The 21,842-nt window shown below is 34.5% G+C and overlaps 2 protein-coding genes across 2 annotated transcripts; one reads left to right on the top strand and one right to left on the bottom strand.

Annotated features, from left to right (window-relative positions):
- Positions 1-334: 334 nt before the first annotated feature.
- LOC120176830 (myb family transcription factor EFM-like) lies at positions 335-2,816 on the top strand. The gene is made up of 4 exons (XM_039183150.1): positions 335-774; positions 1,130-1,750; positions 1,892-1,968; positions 2,113-2,816. The coding sequence occupies exons 1-4, from the start codon at positions 579-581 to the stop codon at positions 2,620-2,622; spliced, it is 1,404 nt and encodes a 467-aa protein (XP_039039081.1). The 5' UTR covers positions 335-578; the 3' UTR covers positions 2,623-2,816.
- Positions 2,817-6,917: 4,101 nt separating this feature from the next.
- On the bottom strand, positions 6,918-10,135 carry LOC120176840 (U1 small nuclear ribonucleoprotein 70 kDa-like). The gene is made up of 9 exons (XM_039183160.1): positions 9,953-10,135; positions 9,499-9,597; positions 8,960-9,396; positions 8,487-8,547; positions 8,360-8,413; positions 7,987-8,055; positions 7,845-7,910; positions 7,680-7,748; positions 6,918-7,202 (listed from the first exon to the last, which is right to left on the bottom strand). Exons 1-9 carry the CDS (start codon positions 10,061-10,063, stop codon positions 7,122-7,124), a joined length of 1,047 nt encoding a protein of 348 aa, XP_039039091.1. The 5' UTR covers positions 10,064-10,135; the 3' UTR covers positions 6,918-7,121.
- Positions 10,136-21,842: the final 11,707 nt, after the last annotated feature.

Below are 21,842 nucleotides of genomic sequence, written 5' to 3' on the forward strand. Positions count from 1 at the left end.
TGAAATATAAACTTTTCTTTTATAAAGTAAGAGAAGAATCAAAGGTTAGTAGGGTTACTAACAATAAAAAGTGAGAAAAGAAAATCAAAAGTACAAAAACAGTAATAAGAAGAATCATCTTTTGTATTAGGCGATTTTGAATATCGTACGCAGGCTAAGCACATGATCCCTTTGCTGTCAGACCACCTTGATTCTCTTCTCTCCTTCATATATATTTTTTTCTTTAATCTTTTTTTTTTCAAGAAATTACCATGCTCCTTTACGTTTTCATCCTCTTCCCTTTATTTAGCTTACTTTATTCCCCCCTTGAACTCTCCCCTAAAGGAGACGATCCTTCTTGTGTTCTCAACACAACACAACACAACTTCCCTTTCTCTCAAAGCAAAGCCAAACCCACTGCTCTCTCGGTCCTGTCTTTGTTTTGTTTTGCTTGTTTCTGCGTACAAACAAATCATTTTGTTTGTTGCTATTATAGCATGACTGGTATAGTTCCAAACAACAACTTTTCCTGAGAAAACAAAAGGAAAATATAAGTTTCTTCTTGTTTTATAAAACCCTAAAGAAAGCAGAGAGAAAATATGGCATCGCCTTCTGGACTAACCCTTGACTGCAAACCTCACAGCTATTCTATGCAGTTGAAATCATTTGGGGATCAGCATAATGTTGATCAAACCCAGAAGCTTGAAGATTTCCTTTCTCGTCTCGAGGAAGAACGCCTTAAGATCGATGCTTTCAAGCGTGAGCTTCCCCTTTGCATGCAACTTCTCACCAACGGTGCATATCAGAACATTTCATTTTTTTTCTCTTTAAAGGATTCATCTTCGATAAACACAAAAAATAGAAAAAGGGTTTACTATTTATGTTTAGGATATTGATATTGTTTTTATAAAAGGGGAGTTATAATAGAATCATCATCACCTTAAGATCCAAATGACAATAAAGAAATTAATATATATTTTCCTAGCTACTGGTGGATATTCATGTTCTTTTGGCTGAGGTGTTGATTTGTAGAAGTTAGAGTTCGCTTTCTATTTGTTAGTCTAATATCTTTGAATTTAAAGGTTCCCGACATTTGCATACATTTTTCTAAAGAACTAAAAGCATTTGTTAATACTGTTTTTTGGTTCAGCTGTGGAGGATTCAAGGAATCAACTACATGCATGCCGAGCGAATCAAGGATCAAGGCCAGTTCTTGAAGAATTCATACCAATCACAAACTCAAGCTCCGAGAGTTCAGACAAATCACAAAACATATCGGATAAAGCAAACTGGATGACGAGTGCGCAGCTATGGAGCCAAGGGGGAAACGAAACGAAACCGCTGTCCACAATCACGTCCCCTAAAGAAACTGATATCGGTTTCAGTGTAAGTCCCAAGTTGGCCTTAGATACCGAGCAGAGAAATGGAGGAGCTTTCCTTCCATTCTCCAAAGACCGAAACTCGAGCCCCGGTTCCACACTTCCGGAGCTAGCTCTTGCGTCTGTCAATAAAGATATGGAAGACAAGAAATGCTTGGAAAGCACTGGAAATGATTGTCAACTGAGATACAACTCCCGTAAAGTTGGGAACGGGGGAGCTTTGGTTGAGCAATGCAAAGGAACCAGCTGTAATGCAGCTGATGGGCAAATAACCAACAATAATAACGCTAGTCTAATTGATAGTCAACCTCATAGGAAGGCTAGGCGGTGCTGGTCACCTGATTTGCATAGGAGATTTGTCAACGCTCTCCAGATGCTTGGTGGTTCTCAAGGTATGATCAGTAAAGTTTTCGCCTTTTTTTTCTTCTCTTTGTTTGAGTTGGTGAAATTAATGGAATTGCATTGAAATCAAGCTATGATTACCAAAATCATTGGTTCTGATCTGAGAATATCGTGGTGATGATTACATTCAGTTGCCACTCCGAAACAAATAAGGGAGCTGATGAAGGTTGAAGGTTTGACCAATGATGAAGTGAAAAGCCATCTACAGGTAACTGAGACATGCAAGAAAGAGCTTTTGTACTAACACAGTACAATACTGCACAAATTAACTGATAAGTTCCAAAAAAAAGAAAGTATTCAGTGTTAATCCTTCACTCATATAATGTTTTTCGTTTTACATCTTTTTATACAGAAATATAGGTTGCATACGAGGAGACCAAGCCCAAGTCCGCAAGCACCAGGAGCCCCAACACCGCAGCTTGTAGTCCTAGGTGGCATCTGGGTTCCACCAGACTATGCTACTGCCGCAGCAGCCGCTCACGGTGGTGCTCCCACTCTTTATGGCGCTCATCACCCGGTTGCTTCCCATGCACCTCCTCACTTCTGCGCATCACCTGTACCCCAAGAATTCTACACTACGGCGGCCGCTGCAACGCCAGCTCTAAATTCACCCCAGCTGCACCACCACACCCTCCAGCATCAACTCCACATATACAAGGCCACCTCACAGGCCCATAGCCTACCGGAGCTCGACTTGAGGGGAGACGGAGACCGGTCCGAGAGCATTGAAAATGGGAAATCTGAGAGCAGCAGCTGGAAAGGAGAGAGCGGAGACAACAGTGGAGATCAAAGAAAAGGGTTAGCTGCACTGAGAGAGGAAGGTGAGGAAAGCAATGGAAGTGAGATCACTCTCAAATTCTAACAATTTTAAAGGTTTAGGGCTAGCTCTCGGGTATCCATGTAATTCTCTGCATACTCATGCTATTATTTTGAAAAGAAAAAAAAAACTATGTGAAATATTAAGGGAGGGTAAAAAGGGCATAAGGAAAAGTGAAAGTTTGTTTTGTTGTTTCCATGTGCTTAAATTGTCAATTCGGGGAAAGATTGAACATTGGATTATTTGTTTTTGGCGCTTTCTATTATTTTGGTATTTTGCTTTTGTTGGCAGATTTGCCCTCATCTCTTCTTAGATATGGCCCAATACGGATGGGTCAAGGCGTCAAGCTCAAATTGTTGGCGTTTTTGGCCCATTATCACAATAAAAAATATTAAAATTAGGGTTTTAGGATACATAGGCCTGTAAATGAACTGAACGTTCAGCGAACCGTTCATGAACCGTGCGGCGGGAAGTTCGTTTATGTGCGTTTATTTATTAAATGAACGAACATGAACAAGATTTTGTGTTCGTTTAATTAAATGAACGAACATGAACATAAGTCTCGTTCGTTCATTTATGTTCGTGAACGTTCGGTTATGTTCGTTTTGTTATGTTTGTTTATGTTCGTTCGGTTATGTTCGTTTATGTTTATTCATTTATGTTTAACCCAATCTTCTTAAATCAATTTTGGTGATCAATTTTTAAGTATCTTAAAAATATTAATTAATTTGATATTCTGATGACCAACTCTATAATTAACCCAATTTTATTTGGAAAACCCAACAATATTAACATGGTTTAGTTCATTTTGAACGATCCATACCCACTATGCCGAAATCCTATGTGACTGCACCACCAGCTGGTTATCTAATGAGCAAAGAGGAGTCTCAGAAACCGGTTGCTTTTGAAACCAAGTCTAAAGGTGATGGATTCTGGAAAGGATGTTAAGTATTAAGTACCGTTTCTTCTACTCAAATAATCTTCTTTTCTTTCATTTATAATGGAGTATTCGAATTTACAAGTAAATAGTTATCAACCAGTAACTCAAGTCAGCTTACTTTGAACTCAAGAACCCAATAATGGTAAGGCCTTATTCCATAGGTTGAGAAGTTCTTTAACGCGTTTCATCAAACAAATTTTGTGCGCCATCCGGATATGGAAGTTTAGCCAACCTACTTCTCTCATTTCCCAATTTTCAACTTCTACATAGCACGAAGCTAAGGACATGTTTATTTGATCCCCAAGGATTAAGGTCGGCAATCACATAAAACACAATCTGTGTTCATCTCGACTGTTGTTAAATGAGATAGGAAGAAAGAAAGTGGAGGAACATTATGCAATCCCACATCAGTAGCAAATAAGCAGCTCGGGGTTAGTAACTTATATAAAAGAAGATGGGGGAGAATAGGTTTAAGCATCTTTGCACTTGGGGCAATGTCGAGCTTGAATCGAGCTTAGAATTGAGCTTGAATCGAGCTTGAATCGAGCTCAAGTCTCGAGTTTTAATCGAGCTCTTAATTGTTTTTGAGTTAGAGCCTTTTGAGTTCGAGTCGAGTTTCAATATTATATTTCGAGTTCGAGTCGAGCTTGATAATTTTAGGCTCGCGAGTTTTCGAGTCGAGCCGAGCTGACTTTGAAAGTTTTCGAGTTCGAGTCGAGCTCAGCAATACTCGAGCTCAACTTGACTCGTTTACCACCCTAGGTAGGGTCTCCAACGTTTATGTTCGTTTATGTTCGTGTTCATTTATGTTCGTGTTCGTTTATGTTCGTGCGCGTTTATGTTCGTTTATTTATTAAATGAACGAACATGAACAAGTTATATTCCTTAATAAACGAACATGAACAAAAAAAAAATTGTTTATTTATGTTCGTGTTCGTTTATGTTCATTTATTTTTTAAATAAACGAACATGAACATACCTCTGTTCGTGTGCGTTCGGTTCGTTTACAGGCCTAAGGATACATTGACTTTTAATTAGGGATCTACGGCATTTGCTACGGTATAAGAGAAACTCGTCACCTCGAGATGACGAGTTTACATGAGATATTATTTTTTTATTACGTGCATATTATTTTATTTAAAAAAAAACTCATCACCTCGAGGTGACGAGTTCCTTTAAAATATTATTATATTTTTCAGTAATATACTTAAAATTAGAATTAAAAAAAGGCGTTGAAACTCTTCCCCTAGAGGTGATGATTCCTTTAAAATATTATTATATTTTTCAGTAATATACTTAAAATTAGAAATGAAAAAAAATGTTGGAACTCGTCACCTAGAGGTTTATAACTTTGCAGCTGAAATACCTCGAAAAAGGTGGTCACAGACATATGACGATCAGGATTGACGTTACAATCATAGACAACCAATCTTACCGAATATATCAATTTAGTACTTAAAGGGACTAGACATCTTCCGGTGGCAAGTATTATTCAGGAGACTTACTTCAGATTGGTAAACTATGGGCAAACAAATGTGCCTAAATGGAGGCAATGATCAAGGAAGGTAGAAATTGGGCTTTAGATATGGAGAAAACAATTAACAAAAATCAAACACATGCAACATCAACATATCTTCATAATTTCGCCAGACTCGATTCTAATTACATTGTCCAAGCACTTGTTCGACACAAGAAGGTGGGAATTATGTCACCTACACTAGTAATTTGAATAGAAGATGGTGTGACTGTGGTCGATTTCAAGCCTTCAGATACCCACGTGCTCACGCAGTTGCTGCATGTATGCATGTCAATGTAGATCCATACTCATACGCTGATGATTATTATAGCTTGCATACTATGTAACATATATAATTGTGAATTTAAGTATCTTCCAAATGTTGCATATTGTTCATCAACCATTTCTGAGGAATGGTTGCAAAATCCACAAGTACGAAGAAAGTTAAAGGGTCGTCCTGAATCTAGTCGAATTCATATTGATATGGATGATCCACAACGAGAGCAAGGTCTACCAAAGTTTTGTGGTCACTACAGAGGTGAAGGCCACACCAGATAGAAATGTCCACATCTTCCAAAATATCGACCGAGCCGATAAACCTTCGTATTTCATTGCTTCAAATGTTGTTTGTTGTACTTGTTTTGGATAATTTATCAATATCAATAACCATATATTTAACTTAACTCAAATTCATACATATATTTAAAACATTTTTTCAACAAAATAAACAACTTTTTCTCTTATTCTTCATCTCGATAAGTCGTTTGTTGCGCCGGTTTTCTAAGTCTTCATTATTCTTCTCCTCTTCCTCCCCTCCTCCTCCCCCTTTTCATCTCCTTATGTTGATCAAGAATCGACTTTATTGGCTGTTTCACTCACTCCTCATTTGAAGACGAGCTTGAATCAGAATCATCAATATCAGAGTAATCAGACACAAAATTATCTTTCGGAAATTGCCTGAAATATTTTTCCCACAACTGCATGATTCGGTTCCCATATAACTCCTTCAGCTAACCCAACTCGTATTTATATATAAAATATTCTCAAAAATAACTGTTGGAACTCGTCAAGCCCACAGGACGAGTTCCAACCAGCTATCTATTCAAATCCAACTGAACTTGTCATCTCGAGGTGACGAGTTCCAACGTCATCTTTTTTTTTTCAATTCTAATTTTAAGTATATTACCGAAAAAATTAATAATATTTTAATATAATTCGTCACCTCGAGGCGACAAATTTTTTTTAAAAATAAAATAAAACTCACGTAATAAAAAATAGTATCACATGAAACTCGTCACCTCGAGGTGACGAATCCCCCTATAATAAAGTAAATGCTGTATAGCCCTAACTGTTCTTATTGTTTCATAATTTTTTTTAAAAAAAGTGTTAGATTAATATTTCAATAAAATATAAGTTATATCAATAAGTGTAGTGAATAAGATAAATTTTATAAAAATAATCTTAAATTCAAAACAAAAATGATTAGATTGATATAAAAAAAGTATGAATTTTTATGATAGCTTCAAAAAATAATACCAAACATTTAACTTTTTGAAACAATTTAACACTTCTTAAAACAAAGCGTGAATATGGTTTTAATAATTAGTCGTTGTTGCTGCATATATAATTGATTTTAGTTCCACTTTGGGGAGAACATTCTGATTTCGTTAATTGAAATTAGTAAACTCGATAAAAATATATCATTAAAAAAAGTATTATACACCAAATTTTAAATTTAATCTAAAATAATTCTTTCTTTTTATCATTAAAAAATCAACTGAATATTCGAATAATTTAGATTATGTGATTAATAATTCTAGAAAGATGTCCGGCGGAAAGCTTTTGGATTCAAGGTCAATAAAAACAGCCTGCTTTAACTCTTAACCAAACAAACAATCACTCGCTCTATTTAGAATTCGCATCATCCAATGATATGATGTTACATTCCTAAAGAACACTAAAGCATAACAACATTCTGAAATTTATCAGTATATACATAAAAAAGACTCATGCTATATCTCTACATAAAGATGTAGTAGTCCAATCAAAAGGTGACACAGCAGATGATTAATGAACTACAAACACAAATCATGCAATCCCGTTCGCCAAACTGCCGTCCCGTACACCCACATCATCTTCACACTCTACCAGTGCTGAGTCAACAAGGGACTGCGGGGTAAAGTTTAGAGTCAATATAACGAGTGCTACTGTTTCTCCCATGAATGATTCTTTAAAGATGCTTTAATCTTCGGTACTCGAGGCTGAGACCCTAGTTCGACTCATCACCATTTGGAAACTCACCATAAATAACTATTGACCTACCTTTGGTTCAATACCTAAAATTTATAACTATGATCTATCTCCGCCATGAAAGAACCGCATAATAAAAGGCTAGAAGCATCAATTGTATGCAATGCAAGTCTCATTTAGAGTATAGCATGGAATCCTTATCTTAGAACTGAAACAAAACTTGGAAAACCAAAAAATTGATGCATATGATAAAACAATGACATGGATTATGTGCTTAACACAGCCGTAAATTCAAACACACGTGTCTTTGGCTCCATAGCATGCTTTCAACCGGACAACAGAACAAATATGAAACGACAAATGCACGTAAATCATGAACAGACCGAAGATGCTGACCTGAAGTTCCTGTTCATAGCCTTTAAGTTTTTCCCTGCACTCCTTTACTTGCATGAAACACTTATGCAGCTGCAGGTCATTCATTTTAAGTCAATGTTGCATACCAAAAAGGAAAGTTTAAAATTTACTCCAACCATATTGCAGCAGTATATCTCAGAGGATTACCTTGGTTAAATGCATTTTGCGACGTGAAGAAAGCTTCTTTGCAGCAACCAACGCATCTTCCAGGGTCTGTATACATGTAAAAACTTCTTTGAGACAAAATATACCATGCCAAATTAAAAAACATCAGGTTTTATTAAGATACCTTAGATTTTTTCTGTAAATCTAAAACAAGCTGCTGTCTCTCTTCTAACCTCCCTTCCATCAGTGAAACCTGATGAGACAGAAAATGTTAGTCATCTTTTCCTACTTCACAATAGTGCACATGTATGTCTTTTTTAGAGTCTTGGAGGGAAAGGGGATAAAATTGACCCTAAAGAAAAAAGGGTGGTTGGACTCCGTAAAAACACCTTGGATAATAATATTCTCATTTTAGCGATTGCCATGGTAATGCAAACACAAGTGTGCATATGCAAACATAAATAATGCATTAGACTACACCTAAATGCTATAATATCCATCTTCCTACACCAGATTTCCTCGAAAATTCAATACAAAATTTCAAAGATGCGGCAGACCTCTGTTTTAAGTTCTTCTCGGCTTTGAATTGATCTTTCCAGTTCTTTTTCCATCTGAAAACAAAACATAATTAGTAAAAGGAAAAAGAGAAAACACAAACAAGCATCAAAACAAAGTTAAGGTTACCTGATTGTAATCATCAGTTGAATCAGATGAAATTCCTCTGCCTTGATCATTGATCGTAGAACTGCAAAATTGAAATTAGTTTAAAAGACTTCTCGTGATAATACACACAGATATAAAACTAGAAACATTGCTAAAACTGAAGTGATTAATCTGGGGAAAATAAATTGAAGCTCATCAGTCAGCTCATAAAGAAGAGTTAACAGAATCAACATATTCTGAGAAACAGGAAGACCTTAGACCGAAAGCCATCAATATATTACGAGGAACAGGTGGACCATAGACTGAAAGCCATCAACATATCATGAGGAACAGGAAGACCTTAGACCGAAAGCCATCAACACAAGAAAGAATATAGCAACAGTTCATGCAAATGAAGTACAATAGAATTAATATCAACATGGTGAAGAACTCAATTACTGAAAATATATTGTGAGAAAAAACAAAAATCATTAAGCAACCAACTGGGGAGTTACCCATTCCGTCTCTTTAGTCGTTGCTCCTTGTCGTCATCAACACTTTTATGATACCCGTTTGTTCCAGCAGGCTCGCTATCTTGATCCAAATTCAGCTCATGATCCTTATCCCAATCCTGAATATAGTTCCTGCTCTCTCCTTGCATATGATCCTCCACATCTCTACTGTGATCTCTATCCATCGAGTATTCTCCAGCTCTATCATGTTCGTGTTGCTCATATCCTCTTTCTCTTCCAGAATCATGGCCCCGAGATCGATCCCGCTCCCTGGACCTATCACTGTATCGATCACGATACCGTTCTCTATCAAGATCATGATCTCTTTCTCTGTCCTGTCCCTTATCCCACTCCCTCTGTCTAGGGCGGTCACGACTAAAATTTGATCTGCCCCCTCTGGTGGTCACTTCATTAACTCTCACAACTCGGCCATCAATAGTCTAGTTATAATTTCATGTTTCGATAGTGTCAGATCTCTACAAGTTCCAAAACAAGAAGAACAGAATCATTTCATGATCCATGAACCAACAAGTGATACATACCCTGCCGTTCATATCGTTGATGGCATCATAAGCTGAACGAGGATTTGCAAAAGTAACAAAGCCGTAGCATTTTCCTCTAGTTGTGTGATCATTAACAATCTGCGGACCACCCACATTGTGAAACTTCGATTTCTCGGAAAACCCTAACGCCAAACATTACTAAAATTCTAGAAACAACGAGTAAAACAACATATAACAATTCCATCGCCGGTAAGTTTTATCCGCTATTCCCAAATTAATTCCGAAAAAACACTAATAACTGATTTTTTAAAAAACTGTAAAATTACTAAAGATTTTCGAGAACCATCGTGCTGCAAAACTCTTTGAAAACAAAAATCGAAGAAGTGAGAAAAAGAAAAAGAAATAGAAACCCTAAATGCATAAAAGAAAGTAAATAAACAGTGGGGATGAAGAGTGATTGTGCGTAGGTGAAAGTCAACAGAAAGAGGAAGACCTTAACGGCGACGACAGCACCGTAGACGCTGAAGACGTGGCGGATGGAGCTTTCGGTGGCGTCGTAGGGAAGTCCTCCCACGTACACCGAACTTTCGTCGTTGATCGTCATTTCCCCACTTTCACTTGAGACAAGCTTCAAGTCTCAAAATTGAAGGGTCTAAAATTGGAAAATGAATCCTTTTTTCTTTTAAAATGAGTATCATTTCGAAGCTAAAACGAGTTATACTTCTGTATACCATGGGAAGATGTATGTTTATGGTTGTTTTCGTTGGAATTATTATTTATTAATAAAAAGTCACTAAAATTTAATGTGGTATTATATAGATAGTTTATTTCATTAATAATATTAAAATTTAAATATTTTAATTTTATTCAAATGTTTTAATTTTTTATCTTATTAAATGAATTGATAATTATTAATTTGGTCATCAAATATTTTGATATAACTTTAATCCAAACCCAATCCTAAATAAAATACTATATGAACCCAGCCCAATACACAATTTTTAAAAACTTTGAAATGGTACAGATTGCTGCATGCAATTGCAAATAGCTCCCCTTTACAGCAACTTTTAAAGATTGCTACGTTATGGAATTTTTGGCCAATAGGGCAAATTAATTTTATGAATTATCCCACTACTATATATTGAACTTTATTTTGAGATCTACTATATTTATTATAGAGATTAATAAATTAATCTTATTCGATCAATTAGTATTTAATTTTTTTTAAACTCATAATGTTGAGATGATGAATTTTTATTAAAATAATATTAATTTTTTTAACTTGGAGTTTTTTTAAAAATAAAAAATAAAGAAAGAAAATGATGAACTCACCATATCAAGTTGACGAGTTCATTTGGCTTTTAAAATAAGTAGCCTTTGGCAAACCAACAATATGATTTTTTGAATTCATGGAACTCGTCAAGTGGAGGTGACAAGTTCTAACGATCATTTTCACAAAATTTTCATTATAAATAGGAGTGGTGTGAGTTGATAGAGTGTATACGAGATTAAAATCATGCATTTGTGAGAATAATATTATGAAAAAAAAATTCTGAATGGTATATTTGGATCTAATTTCTCAGACATCGATGGTTTGGATTCGAGCTCATCTTCAGATAAGGAGTGGTTAAATGAGGCTATGAAGTCGATACTTAATCGACATATGGAGAGAAGAATACTTGAAGAAGAGAATAAGGAGATGAAAATCGAGGAGGAGGAGGAGAAGAAAAAGAAGAAGTATGAAGACTTACGATCTGACGTAACAAACGACTTATAAAAAGGAATGAAAAAAATAATTATATAGAAATTGAGAAGAAGAATGAGACAAAAAAAATTATGTTGAAGAAATGTTTTAAATATATGTATGAATTTGTGTTTACTTAAATATTATTTATGAGTATTTTGCAATTATGAATTAAAGAATTGAATATTTCTTTTGACGAGTCTAAGAATTACGAGGATTAAAACATCATAAAAAACTTCATATTATGTTAAGTTTATGATTTTATTTATTGTTTAAGGTGTGTGTAAGGTTTATTGTATTTATGTCCACACATAATGTGTTAAATTTGTTGTTTTTATCTCCTAAATGTAATGATTTTATAAACAAAATCCATTTAAGTGTCCAATCATACAATTTAATATTTTGAACTAAATAAAACCTCATGACAGATAAAACTTGTCACCTTAATATTACAAGTTTTATTTTTTTGACCTTTTTAACAAAAAAAAATTCTATAATAAAAATATATTATTTTAATAAAACTCATCACTTCAACATGATAAGTTATGAAAAATAATTAAATATTCAACCAATGTTATATATCTCAAAATAAATTCCATAATGCTCTATTGGGCTAATTATTTCTCCATTTACCCTATTAGACGAATTTTACCGCTAAGTTATATACCCAAAACCATTGGCCCCAAAGTAGCACCTTATATTATTGCTCAACCTTTCTGATTTTAAGGAGTATAGGTATAGCTGCTTCACATCCTGGCTCACTCCCCCCTGAATTTGTCTTCCCATTTTCCTTTAGAAACTTTCGACAAATCTCAGGGCTCGGTGAAGAGTCAACTCAAGTTACCGAGTTTTGTAATTGAAGTTATTATCTTTTAAAATTAATTTTATTGACCAATCAAGTTAAACTCGAAATTTTTGTTCGTCTACAAAGAAAAAGAATTACGAACAATTAGTAATTAAACTTGAATTGAAATCCACAAATAAATTGTTCGTCTTGAATTGGGATACCGGTGATAAACACACCCCTAGGTGAGCTGGGGTCCTACACTTCCTCTACGTGGTTTGATTAGCTTGACCTCTGTGAAAAGGTCAAGGTTTTATGAGACGATTGGTATTAAAACAGTACAAGCCTCTGCCCCAAAATGAAGAAAAAGTGCTAACCCTAAACAGGGGGATTGCATGGACTGCAAAAGTGATAACACAAAGTATATCGTACGTAGGGACTCCCGAGATATTAATGGAATTGCACGGTCCAAGGGACAGCCCGCCCCCATGGCCTAAACCCTAACTCTGTCATCCTTAATACGAACTAGCTTAGATTGTCTATATATAATTAAAGCATTTTAAGTAAGTGGACGAGGGATAATCTAAACGATGGAGCAAAAGAAAGTTACATTTCAGCCTTGCAATCCCATTGTTTGCGCTCTCAATGTCCCCACAAAACAACAAAGCATAAGATGGAACAGTGGGCCATCTGTTTTTTTTTTGTGTGGGGGGGATTGTCTTGTCTCTCCACCGTAAACAATGATTACAAAATCTATCAAAACCTATCAAAACCAGTGCTCGTCATCAGTCCCAACAGTGTTGGCATTTTGCTAATCTTATCGTTGATAGCAAAAGGAATGTCCGTGCAAAGGGTGGGCAAAAACCAAATAAATCAATAAATAATGTCAAGAAAAGGTAGAGTTATTACAACAGATGTGAAATGTTTTTTAACCACCATGGTTTTGGTACCAGTCGTGCCTTTCTATAGAAACAGACAAATTTTGGGGTTTCATTTGAGTAGGTCTTATCCTTGAATAATGATGCAGGAGCATGTTCTTCCCCATCGGGTTAAGGGACTTTATGGTGGGACTGGTGGGACGAATTAAGGACAATAGTTCGAGTCTTTCTAAGCATAACTTTTACAGTACGACTATTGCAGCATATAGTGCAATGGTTATTTCATTAGTCCTCTTTTTTTTTTTTTTTAATTCTTACGTGTTCATATGTATCAGGTTGGGTTTATTTAACATCTTTTATTTACATTTTAGTTTGCTTTTTTTAATGAAATGTTTAACATTATATTTATCATTTTATAAAATATTTAATATTATTTTTGTACTTTTAAATATCTAAATAATATATTGATTTTATTATAAATATTTTAGGTAAAATACAAAAATGTCCCCAACTATAGGATATTGCTTTATTGAGTCCCTTGACTATTAAAAGTTACAAAATGATCATCTGATTATAGAGAGTTACTTTGTTAAGTCTCTCGACTATTAAAAAATTATAAAATGGTCGTTCAATTATTCATTATATTCCAAACTCGTCCTTTTCTGTTAAAAAAAGTAATGGTCAAATGAGCTAGACATTAATATATTAATTGAGTATGATAGTCATTTGAGATTATGAGATCAAATTTTATCATATTTCAGTTAGTTGATTAACGTACAACTCAGACTGTTGTCAAATTTTTAATAGAAAAAGATGAGTTTAGAACATAATTAATAATCAGGTGATCATTTTGTAACTTTTAATAGTTGAGAGACTCAATAAAGTAGTATCCTATAGTTGAGGGACTATTTGTATACTTTACCCAAATATTTAAACTATTATTTATATTGTTGTATTATTTTGGTATTTAGATTAGCACGGTCAATAAATGCAAAATCAATCAAATAAAAATTTAGGCTAAATTATGTGTTTAGTACTTAAATTATTAGTTTTATTTTGTTTTAATACTTAAACTTTCAATTTTTCAAAACAATAACTAAACTTTAGTTTTTGTTTCATTTTAGTATCTCTATTCAAAATTTAACGTTAAGTTTCGATTTTTTTAAAAAGTTTAGGTACTAAAACGAACCAAAATTGATAATTATGGTCTAATCACGTTAAGTTTTTAACGGCGGGTGTTAAAATGAAACAAAAACTAAACATTAGATATATGGTTTTGAAAAAATTGAGAGTATAAATACTAAAATATACCAAAACTGGTAATTTTAATACCAAATGCGTAGTTTACTCAAAAATTTATATGCACTGTATAACAAAATTTTTAGAAGAGTAAGGAAAACCAGAAGTAATGTAGTATCTGAGATTAAGGGAAATGTTCGCTTGAGATTCATTATAACTACGATAAAACTGGGTGAAATCAATATTAAATATTGTATAGATTGAGGTATTGTATAATTTATTTTGTTTGCTTGTATAGTTGAGATAAATATAATTATTTTGTACCAGTTATTACTTCTAATTTTTATTTTATTGTTTAATGTTTGTACTGTGGCAGATTTTATGCTTCTTTAGATAATAAAATAATCAATTATCCCACAAAATATATATTATTATATCCTATATATTACATCGACGTACACAAAGATACACGTTTTGACATAAACTGTTGAGCATCTATACGTAAAATGATATCCAAAATCTTATAATTTATTATTCTTTTAGTATGATAACTGTAGTAACCATCCTTCGGCTGAGCCTAGAATCGGGTTTCGACTTAATTTATATGTGTTAAAGCCATCACCGATCATTTAAAATTAGGTTGATCGGAAACCTTAACTTAACATTTATCTGATATGCATTTTACCAAAAATTAATCGGATCCGAGAGTCGATTACAGTCAAGGAATGGTTAGCACCCTTGTATTGTCCTTTCGGTACCAATTTAATTTTTCGGTTGTCTTAATTGCGAAAATTAAAAGTAAATTAAAATTTAAAATTCGATCTGAATTACTTACCTTTAATCAATTAAAATTGTCCCTAAAAAAGTTAAAAATAATGTTAAATAATAAAATAAAATAAAATAAGAAAAAAAGCAAAGAATTAATATTAGGGTTAGAATAAAAGGGAAAAATAAAATGAAATAAATAAATGAAATAAATAAATGAAAATTTAAATTAAAAGGATCAAATTGGAAAGAATTAAAAATCAAGGATCAAATTAAATTAATTGAAAGTTGTAAGGAGAAAAATAAAAGTTAGCGGAGGTTAATTGCATAAATATAGAAAATAGAAATGTAGATCAAATTGAATAAATTCAAAATTATAACAAAACGAACTCCGCATCAAAACTGTAGGGATTGGGGAAATAATTTAACTTTCTACCAATTACACAATAGTCCCCCTATATAAAGCCTTTAAATCACATGATTCATTCATTTCAATTCATTTTTCAAAACTTAAGCCTATCTCTTACAAAATATGCTCTCCCCTCTCTCATATAGCCGACCGAAAATCAGCCACCCATCGGTGGCCAGAAAAAAATCTAATCGACCCAAAATGTTCCTCCCCTTCCCGTGAACCTAAAATCGAGACTTAAATCCCCTAAAAGTCCTCCCAACAGCACAGATCTAAATGTAAAGGTTGAGACTTTACCTTTTTCGGCGATAGTTTTTCGCTTTCCTTGGCAGTCGTTCCTCTTTCGACGCTAGACCGATAACCTTGAATTTGTTTTGTGTTTTTAGTGCTTTTTCTTTTTATTTTTTGCCTACCCTTTTGGCTTTCTTTCAACGGGGTTTTATAGTCACCGAGGGGAAATTGTTTCCCTGAATCCTAGTGGCCTTCCCCGAATCTATTGGGGCACGTTTGACCCGTGCTGTGTTATCAGCGAAAACGAGGGAGGAGATCCCCTCTCTGCCCCGATTTGTTGCATGTTGGTTTTTTGGTTCTTTGTTGATTTCTTTACCGAAAATGGAGGAGAAGAACTCCTCACTATTCTGATTTTTGTGATTTCCAATTTCGAGGTGCCAAAAATTCGATCAGCTCTCAACCTCATCTGGCGCGTAGCCTCCACACACGCTATTGATCTCCCCGTGTGGTGCCCTTGCTTGATACGAAACCCTAACTCTTGTTGTACTGGGTCAGGCCTGCTATTCTGGGTCAGGCTAGCATGGCTTGGTTGGGCTCACTTGCTGGACCTGAATTTGGACTTTGTTGGACTCTTGCTGGACTTGAAATAAAAAAATAGAAAATAAAATATTAATATTAATAATATTTATGTATTAAAATTATATAATATATAATATATTTAAAAAAAAATATAATATGTTTTCATATATTATATATTATATATGTTTTCAAAAACCATTTTAATAATATGTTTTCAAAAACTATATCATATATGTTTTCAAAAATCGTTTTAATAATATGCTTTCAAAAACTATATCATATATGTTTTCAAAAACCGTTTTTTAAAAAGTATATATTATATGTTTTCAAAAATATTTTCAAAAACTATACTATATATATTCAAAAACTATATATATTGTATATTTTGAAATTATTATATATATTATCATATATCCTAAATAAGACTCTTAAAGTCTCGAATGAAAATGGGTGTCTACAGCTGCCCCTCTTTGCCCATTATTGTGTAACGAAAATATGGCAAGGACAAAAAGAGACAAATTTTCGTTCGGTACAAGTGGATTTGGAAGCAAACATGTTCATGTGAGGGTTATCGATCTCTGAGTTTGAAACCAACTCAATGTTGTAGTCGACTCTTTTTATCGAATATCCTCTGTCGCAGAGTTGAAATTTGACTTAAAAATAAAAGATGGCTCCATGTTGTTGAGTCGCATTACGGGTGACTCCTTTTTTGTAAAGTTGAGTCGATCTTGAAATGTCTTTGAACACGATATCATTCTTCATGAAGTTGAAATTGTGGTTGACCCATTCGTCATGAAGTTGAGTCAATCTTGAATGCTTCGAGAATGATATCCTTCGTTGTGAAGTTGAAATCTAGCTCAATGCTTGGGTTAGGCGGTAACTCCTCGCCTTAGTTGAGAAATAGTTCTTCGTTGTTGAACTTTGTTGTAGATGAATCCTTTGTTGTGAAGTTGAGTCGATCTATTGGACACGATATCCTTTGTCATAAAGTTGAAATCGTAGGTGACTCATTCGTCGTGAAGTTGAGTCTAGAGCCAGATATCATTCGTTGTGAAGTTGAAATCTAACTTGGATAAGATGTATAGTTCCTAATATTGGGTGTTCTTTGAGTTCAATATCCTTCATTGCGAAGTTGAAATTGACTCTGACAAAAATCTACAAAATTATGCATGTGTGCGATGCTATAAATGCAATGCTCTTATATTTGCCTAAAATGCATATGTGAAATATGTTATTTGAAGATTTTAGAGAGAAATCTCAATCTCTTACCGTCAGTCTTGATTTTTCTGACATTTCTTGATTATTGCTGATTCTGATTTTCTAATCCTTGGCTCCAGATTCTCTAATCCTCAACAAGTTTTGATCTGATATCCTCTTTAGGATTTTTGTTTTAGAAAAAAGTGAATTTCGATGTCACATGATCTTTAATCAACTCCCTTATCTTTTTTAGTGGGTTGTGAACTGGTATCCATATCATTCTCTCATACAAGAACCCCTATTAGCTCTCAAACACCTATATTTTTCAGGAAACCTTTGTGTAGTAACACGCAATGATCTTTCCAAAGCAAATAAATCATTTTTTATTTAAATTCAATATGAGATGCTAAGGAATTGACATTTCTCAGAAAAATAGTTGAGTTTATTTATGTGGAGAAATAAAGTACATGCCAAACATTACGAAAAGTGAAAAAATATTTGAAAATACAAACGGGTGCCCTAGACTTCGATAATGTGGACGCTTTTGAACTGACACGCCTTAGATGACTTTGAGTGCAGCATTTGTCTAGGGGACTTCGAAGATGTGACAACGTTTGGAAGAGTGCAAAATTCCTCCCAAATTATTAAGTATATCAAGACTTGGATGCCATTATGCTTTATTGCCCAGATCTGGGACCTTCCCATGCGCGAATCCTGGATCATTACCCAAGCCACCCTTTCGTGTTTTCATCTTAGATCCTCTATTGGTTTCAAGTCGCCCTTTGCGGGTGTTCATTTTGGATCCACCTTTTATTTTTTTTGTCCATTTTTTATTTAGAGCGCCCTTTCGGGATTTCACCCTAAGCGAAATATTTTTTGAATGTATCAAAGTTAACATGATTAGGTAGTTTCAGCACGTCCATTTCAGTCAGGATTAGTGCTCCTCCGGAGAAGGACTTTTTCTCTACATAAGATCATTCCCAATTTGGCATCCACTTTCCTCTGAAGTCTTTTTGAATTGGCCAAATCTTTTTCAGTACAAGATTTCCTTCATGAAACAATCTTGGGCGTACCTTCTTATTGTGTGATCGAATCATTCGCTTTTGGTAGAGTCGACTATGATGAATGGATTTCAACCTCTTTTCTTCTATTTAGTTCAATTGATCATATCGAGTTTGCGCTCATTCCGCATCATCCAACTTTACTTCTGACAGAACTCAGAGTGATGATATCTCTACCTCAATAGGCAATACAACCTCCACCCAATAGGCTAACGAAAATGGGGTTTCCTTAGTCGAAGTTTATAGAGAAGTTCGATAGGAAAACAAAGTAAAAGGTAGATTCTCATGCTAATCTCTGTATGTCTCAGTAATTTTCTCCAATATTTTCTTAATATTTTTGTTTGTTACCTCTACTGCTCCGTTCATCTTTGGTCGATAAGCAGTAGAGTTGTGATGCTTTATGTTGAATTGTTAACAAACAACATCCATCATCTTGTTGTTCAGATTTGTTGCATTATCGATAATGATTCTTTCTGGTAAACCATACCGACATATGATCTCTTTTTTAAGAATTTACAAATAGTGGACTGAGTGACACTGACATATGATGCATCCTCTACCCATTTGGTAAAGTAGTCAATGGCCATAAGAATGAACCGATGACCGTTTGAAGATTTTGGATGGATTTGTCCAATGACATCCATGCCCCATATAGAAAAGGGCCACGATTCCATCATCACATGAAGAGGACAAGGCGGAACATTTATTTTATCCCCATAGACTTGGCCCTTATGACATCGCATGGCATAGCTGATGCAGACACTCTTCAATGTGAACCAAAAGTATATGCATCTCATAACTTGGCTTGCCATCATATACCCATTTGCATGAGTTCCACACACTCCGTCATGTACCTTTTCTAAGATCACCTTTGCCTCTTTTGCATTTACACATCTTAACAAGATTTGTTCATGACTTTTCTTGTATAAGAATTCTCCATCATGAACATATCCAGCTATCATTCTTCTGATTATTCTTTTGTCAGTCTCAGTGGCTTCCTTTGGATAGCTTTGATTTTTGATGTATTGTAAAATGTCATGCTACCATGGTGTTTTATGTTATGCTTCTTTGATTTGATAACAATGAGCCAGGTACTTGTATGATTGCATATCGATTGACATCATATCGGATTCCCCACCAGCCTTGAATGTTGCTGCCAAGGTAGCTAAAGCATCTGTCATTTGATTCTCTTCTCTTGGCATGTAATGGAAAGTGATCTCATCAAACTATTTAAGTAGATCTAGAATGTGCTTTCTGTATTCCACCAGTTTGGTATCTTTTGTTTCACACTCTCATCGGAGCTAATAGATCACTAAGGCATAATCTCTATACATTTTCAAAGTCTTTTTGTTCTGTTCAATAGTAGCTCGAATCCCAAAACACAAGCTTCATACTTCGCCATGTTGTTAGTGCAATCAAAGTTTAATATGCTAGTGAACGGATAATGATTTCTTTTGGGTGAAACCAAAATAACCCAAATATCGTACCATAACGTATTTGATGCACCATCAAAATGCATTTTCCAAGTGTTACATGTGGAAGTACTTACTTCTTCTAAATATATGGCCATTAAGTCCAATAGCTCATAGTTTTCAAACGTTCTGCTTGCTAAGAAATCAGATATAACACTTCCCTTTTGTAGCCTTTTGGATCACGTATTTAATGTCAAATTCATATAGTAACATTTTCCATCGGGCTAACCTTCTAGAGAGAGCAGGCACACCTATCATGAATTTTAGCGGATTCAACCTGGAAATTAACCAAGTGGTATGGTATAACATGTATTGTCTGATTTTTCGTGTAGCCCAAACTAAAGCATAACAAACTTTTTTAATGGGTGGATATCTAGTTTCACAGTCAGTAAACTTCTTGCTAAGGTAGTAAATGAAACTTTCATTTCTTATAGTCTCATCATGTTACCCCAGAACACATCCCATCGAGTTCTCAAAGATGGACAGATATAGAAACAAAGGTTTTCCTGGGATGAGAGACATTAGAACATGAGTGCGAGATAAATACTCTTTTATTTTCTCGAAAGTGATATGACAATCCTCATCCCATGTCCCAGAGTTATTCTTTCGAAGGAGACAGAAAATTGGATCACACTTATTTGTCAATTCAGATATGAACCAAGCAATGTAGTTTAATCTGCCCAGAAAAGCTCGAACATCTTTTTTATGTTCGTGGATGAGGTAAATTATGGATGCTTTTTTACTTTATCTAGATCAACTTCAATACATTTCCTTCTAACGACGAAGCCCAAAAGTTTTCCAGACGTTACTCCGAAGGTTCACTTGTTTGGGTTTAACTTTAATTAAAACTTTCTCAATATTTGGAAGAGTTTCCTCAGATTCTCGATATGTTCATATTCATTTTGTGCTTTGACAATCATGTCATCAACATAAACTTCGATCTCATTATGTATCATATCATGAAACAATATCACCATAGCTTTTTGGTACATTGCCCCAACATTCTTTAATCCGAAGAGCATTGCCTTATAATATAATGTTTCCCATATTGTGATGAATGTGGTCTTCTACATGTCATCTGAATGCATTTTAATCTGGTTGTATCCTAAGAATCCATCCATGAATGAGAAAAAATCATTTCCTATCGTGTTATCCACCAGAGTGTCTATGTGGGACAAGGGGAAGTTATATTTAGGACTTGCTTTAATGAGTTCTCGGTAGTCAACGCACATGTGTACTTTTCCATCCTTCTTTAGCACCAACACGATGTTAGCCACCCACTCTAGATACTTGGCTACTTGAAGGAAACCCACATCAAATTGCTTCCTGACTTATTTTATCTTAAGGAGTTTTTCTAGCCTCATTCTCCTTAGTTTTTGTTGTATAGGTTTGTATTTTGGTTTGATTGGTAGTTTATGGACTACCATATATGTGTCTAGCTCAGGTATATCTTGATACGACCATGCAAACACATCCTTGAACTCTTGAAGTAAGTCTATCAAATTTTTTCTCGCTTCAAACGAGAGTGTCGTGCAAATTTTAATTTCATTCTTTTCTTCTTCAGTGCCCAAGTTCAAAATTTCAATTTTCTCTTCATTGGGCAATATTTGTTTGTCTTCTCTTTCCATCATTCTTAATAGCTCAGAAGGTAAGTTTCATTCTTCTTCATTGTCACACTCAATGATTTCCCCGAGACACTTGAACTGCTCAAAGTCGATCTCTGGGTCAGAATCATCATCATCCACATCATTAACATCCAAAGACCTGAAAGTAAAAAGAAGGGAAAATATATATATGTGAGAGGAAAACATCCCACATAGAATAGAGGAACAAATGTATTATATGGATAGAAATAAGAAGTGAAAGGAAGAAATGTTTGCCATAAAGGAAAATTGTATCTTTTATTGAAATGTAAATAGAAATAATTCGTTCACCCTTACAAAAGATCACCTATTGCCCCAGGTATAGCCAAATAGGGAAAGTTGGAGTATTACTCTTAAATAGATTTGAAAACCACATGTAGT

This window comes from Hibiscus syriacus, unplaced genomic scaffold (genome assembly GCF_006381635.1).
Source record: "Hibiscus syriacus cultivar Baekdansim isolate YM2019G1 unplaced genomic scaffold, ASM638163v2 tig00003403_pilon, whole genome shotgun sequence".
NCBI classification, from domain to species: Eukaryota; Viridiplantae; Streptophyta; class Magnoliopsida; order Malvales; family Malvaceae; genus Hibiscus; species Hibiscus syriacus.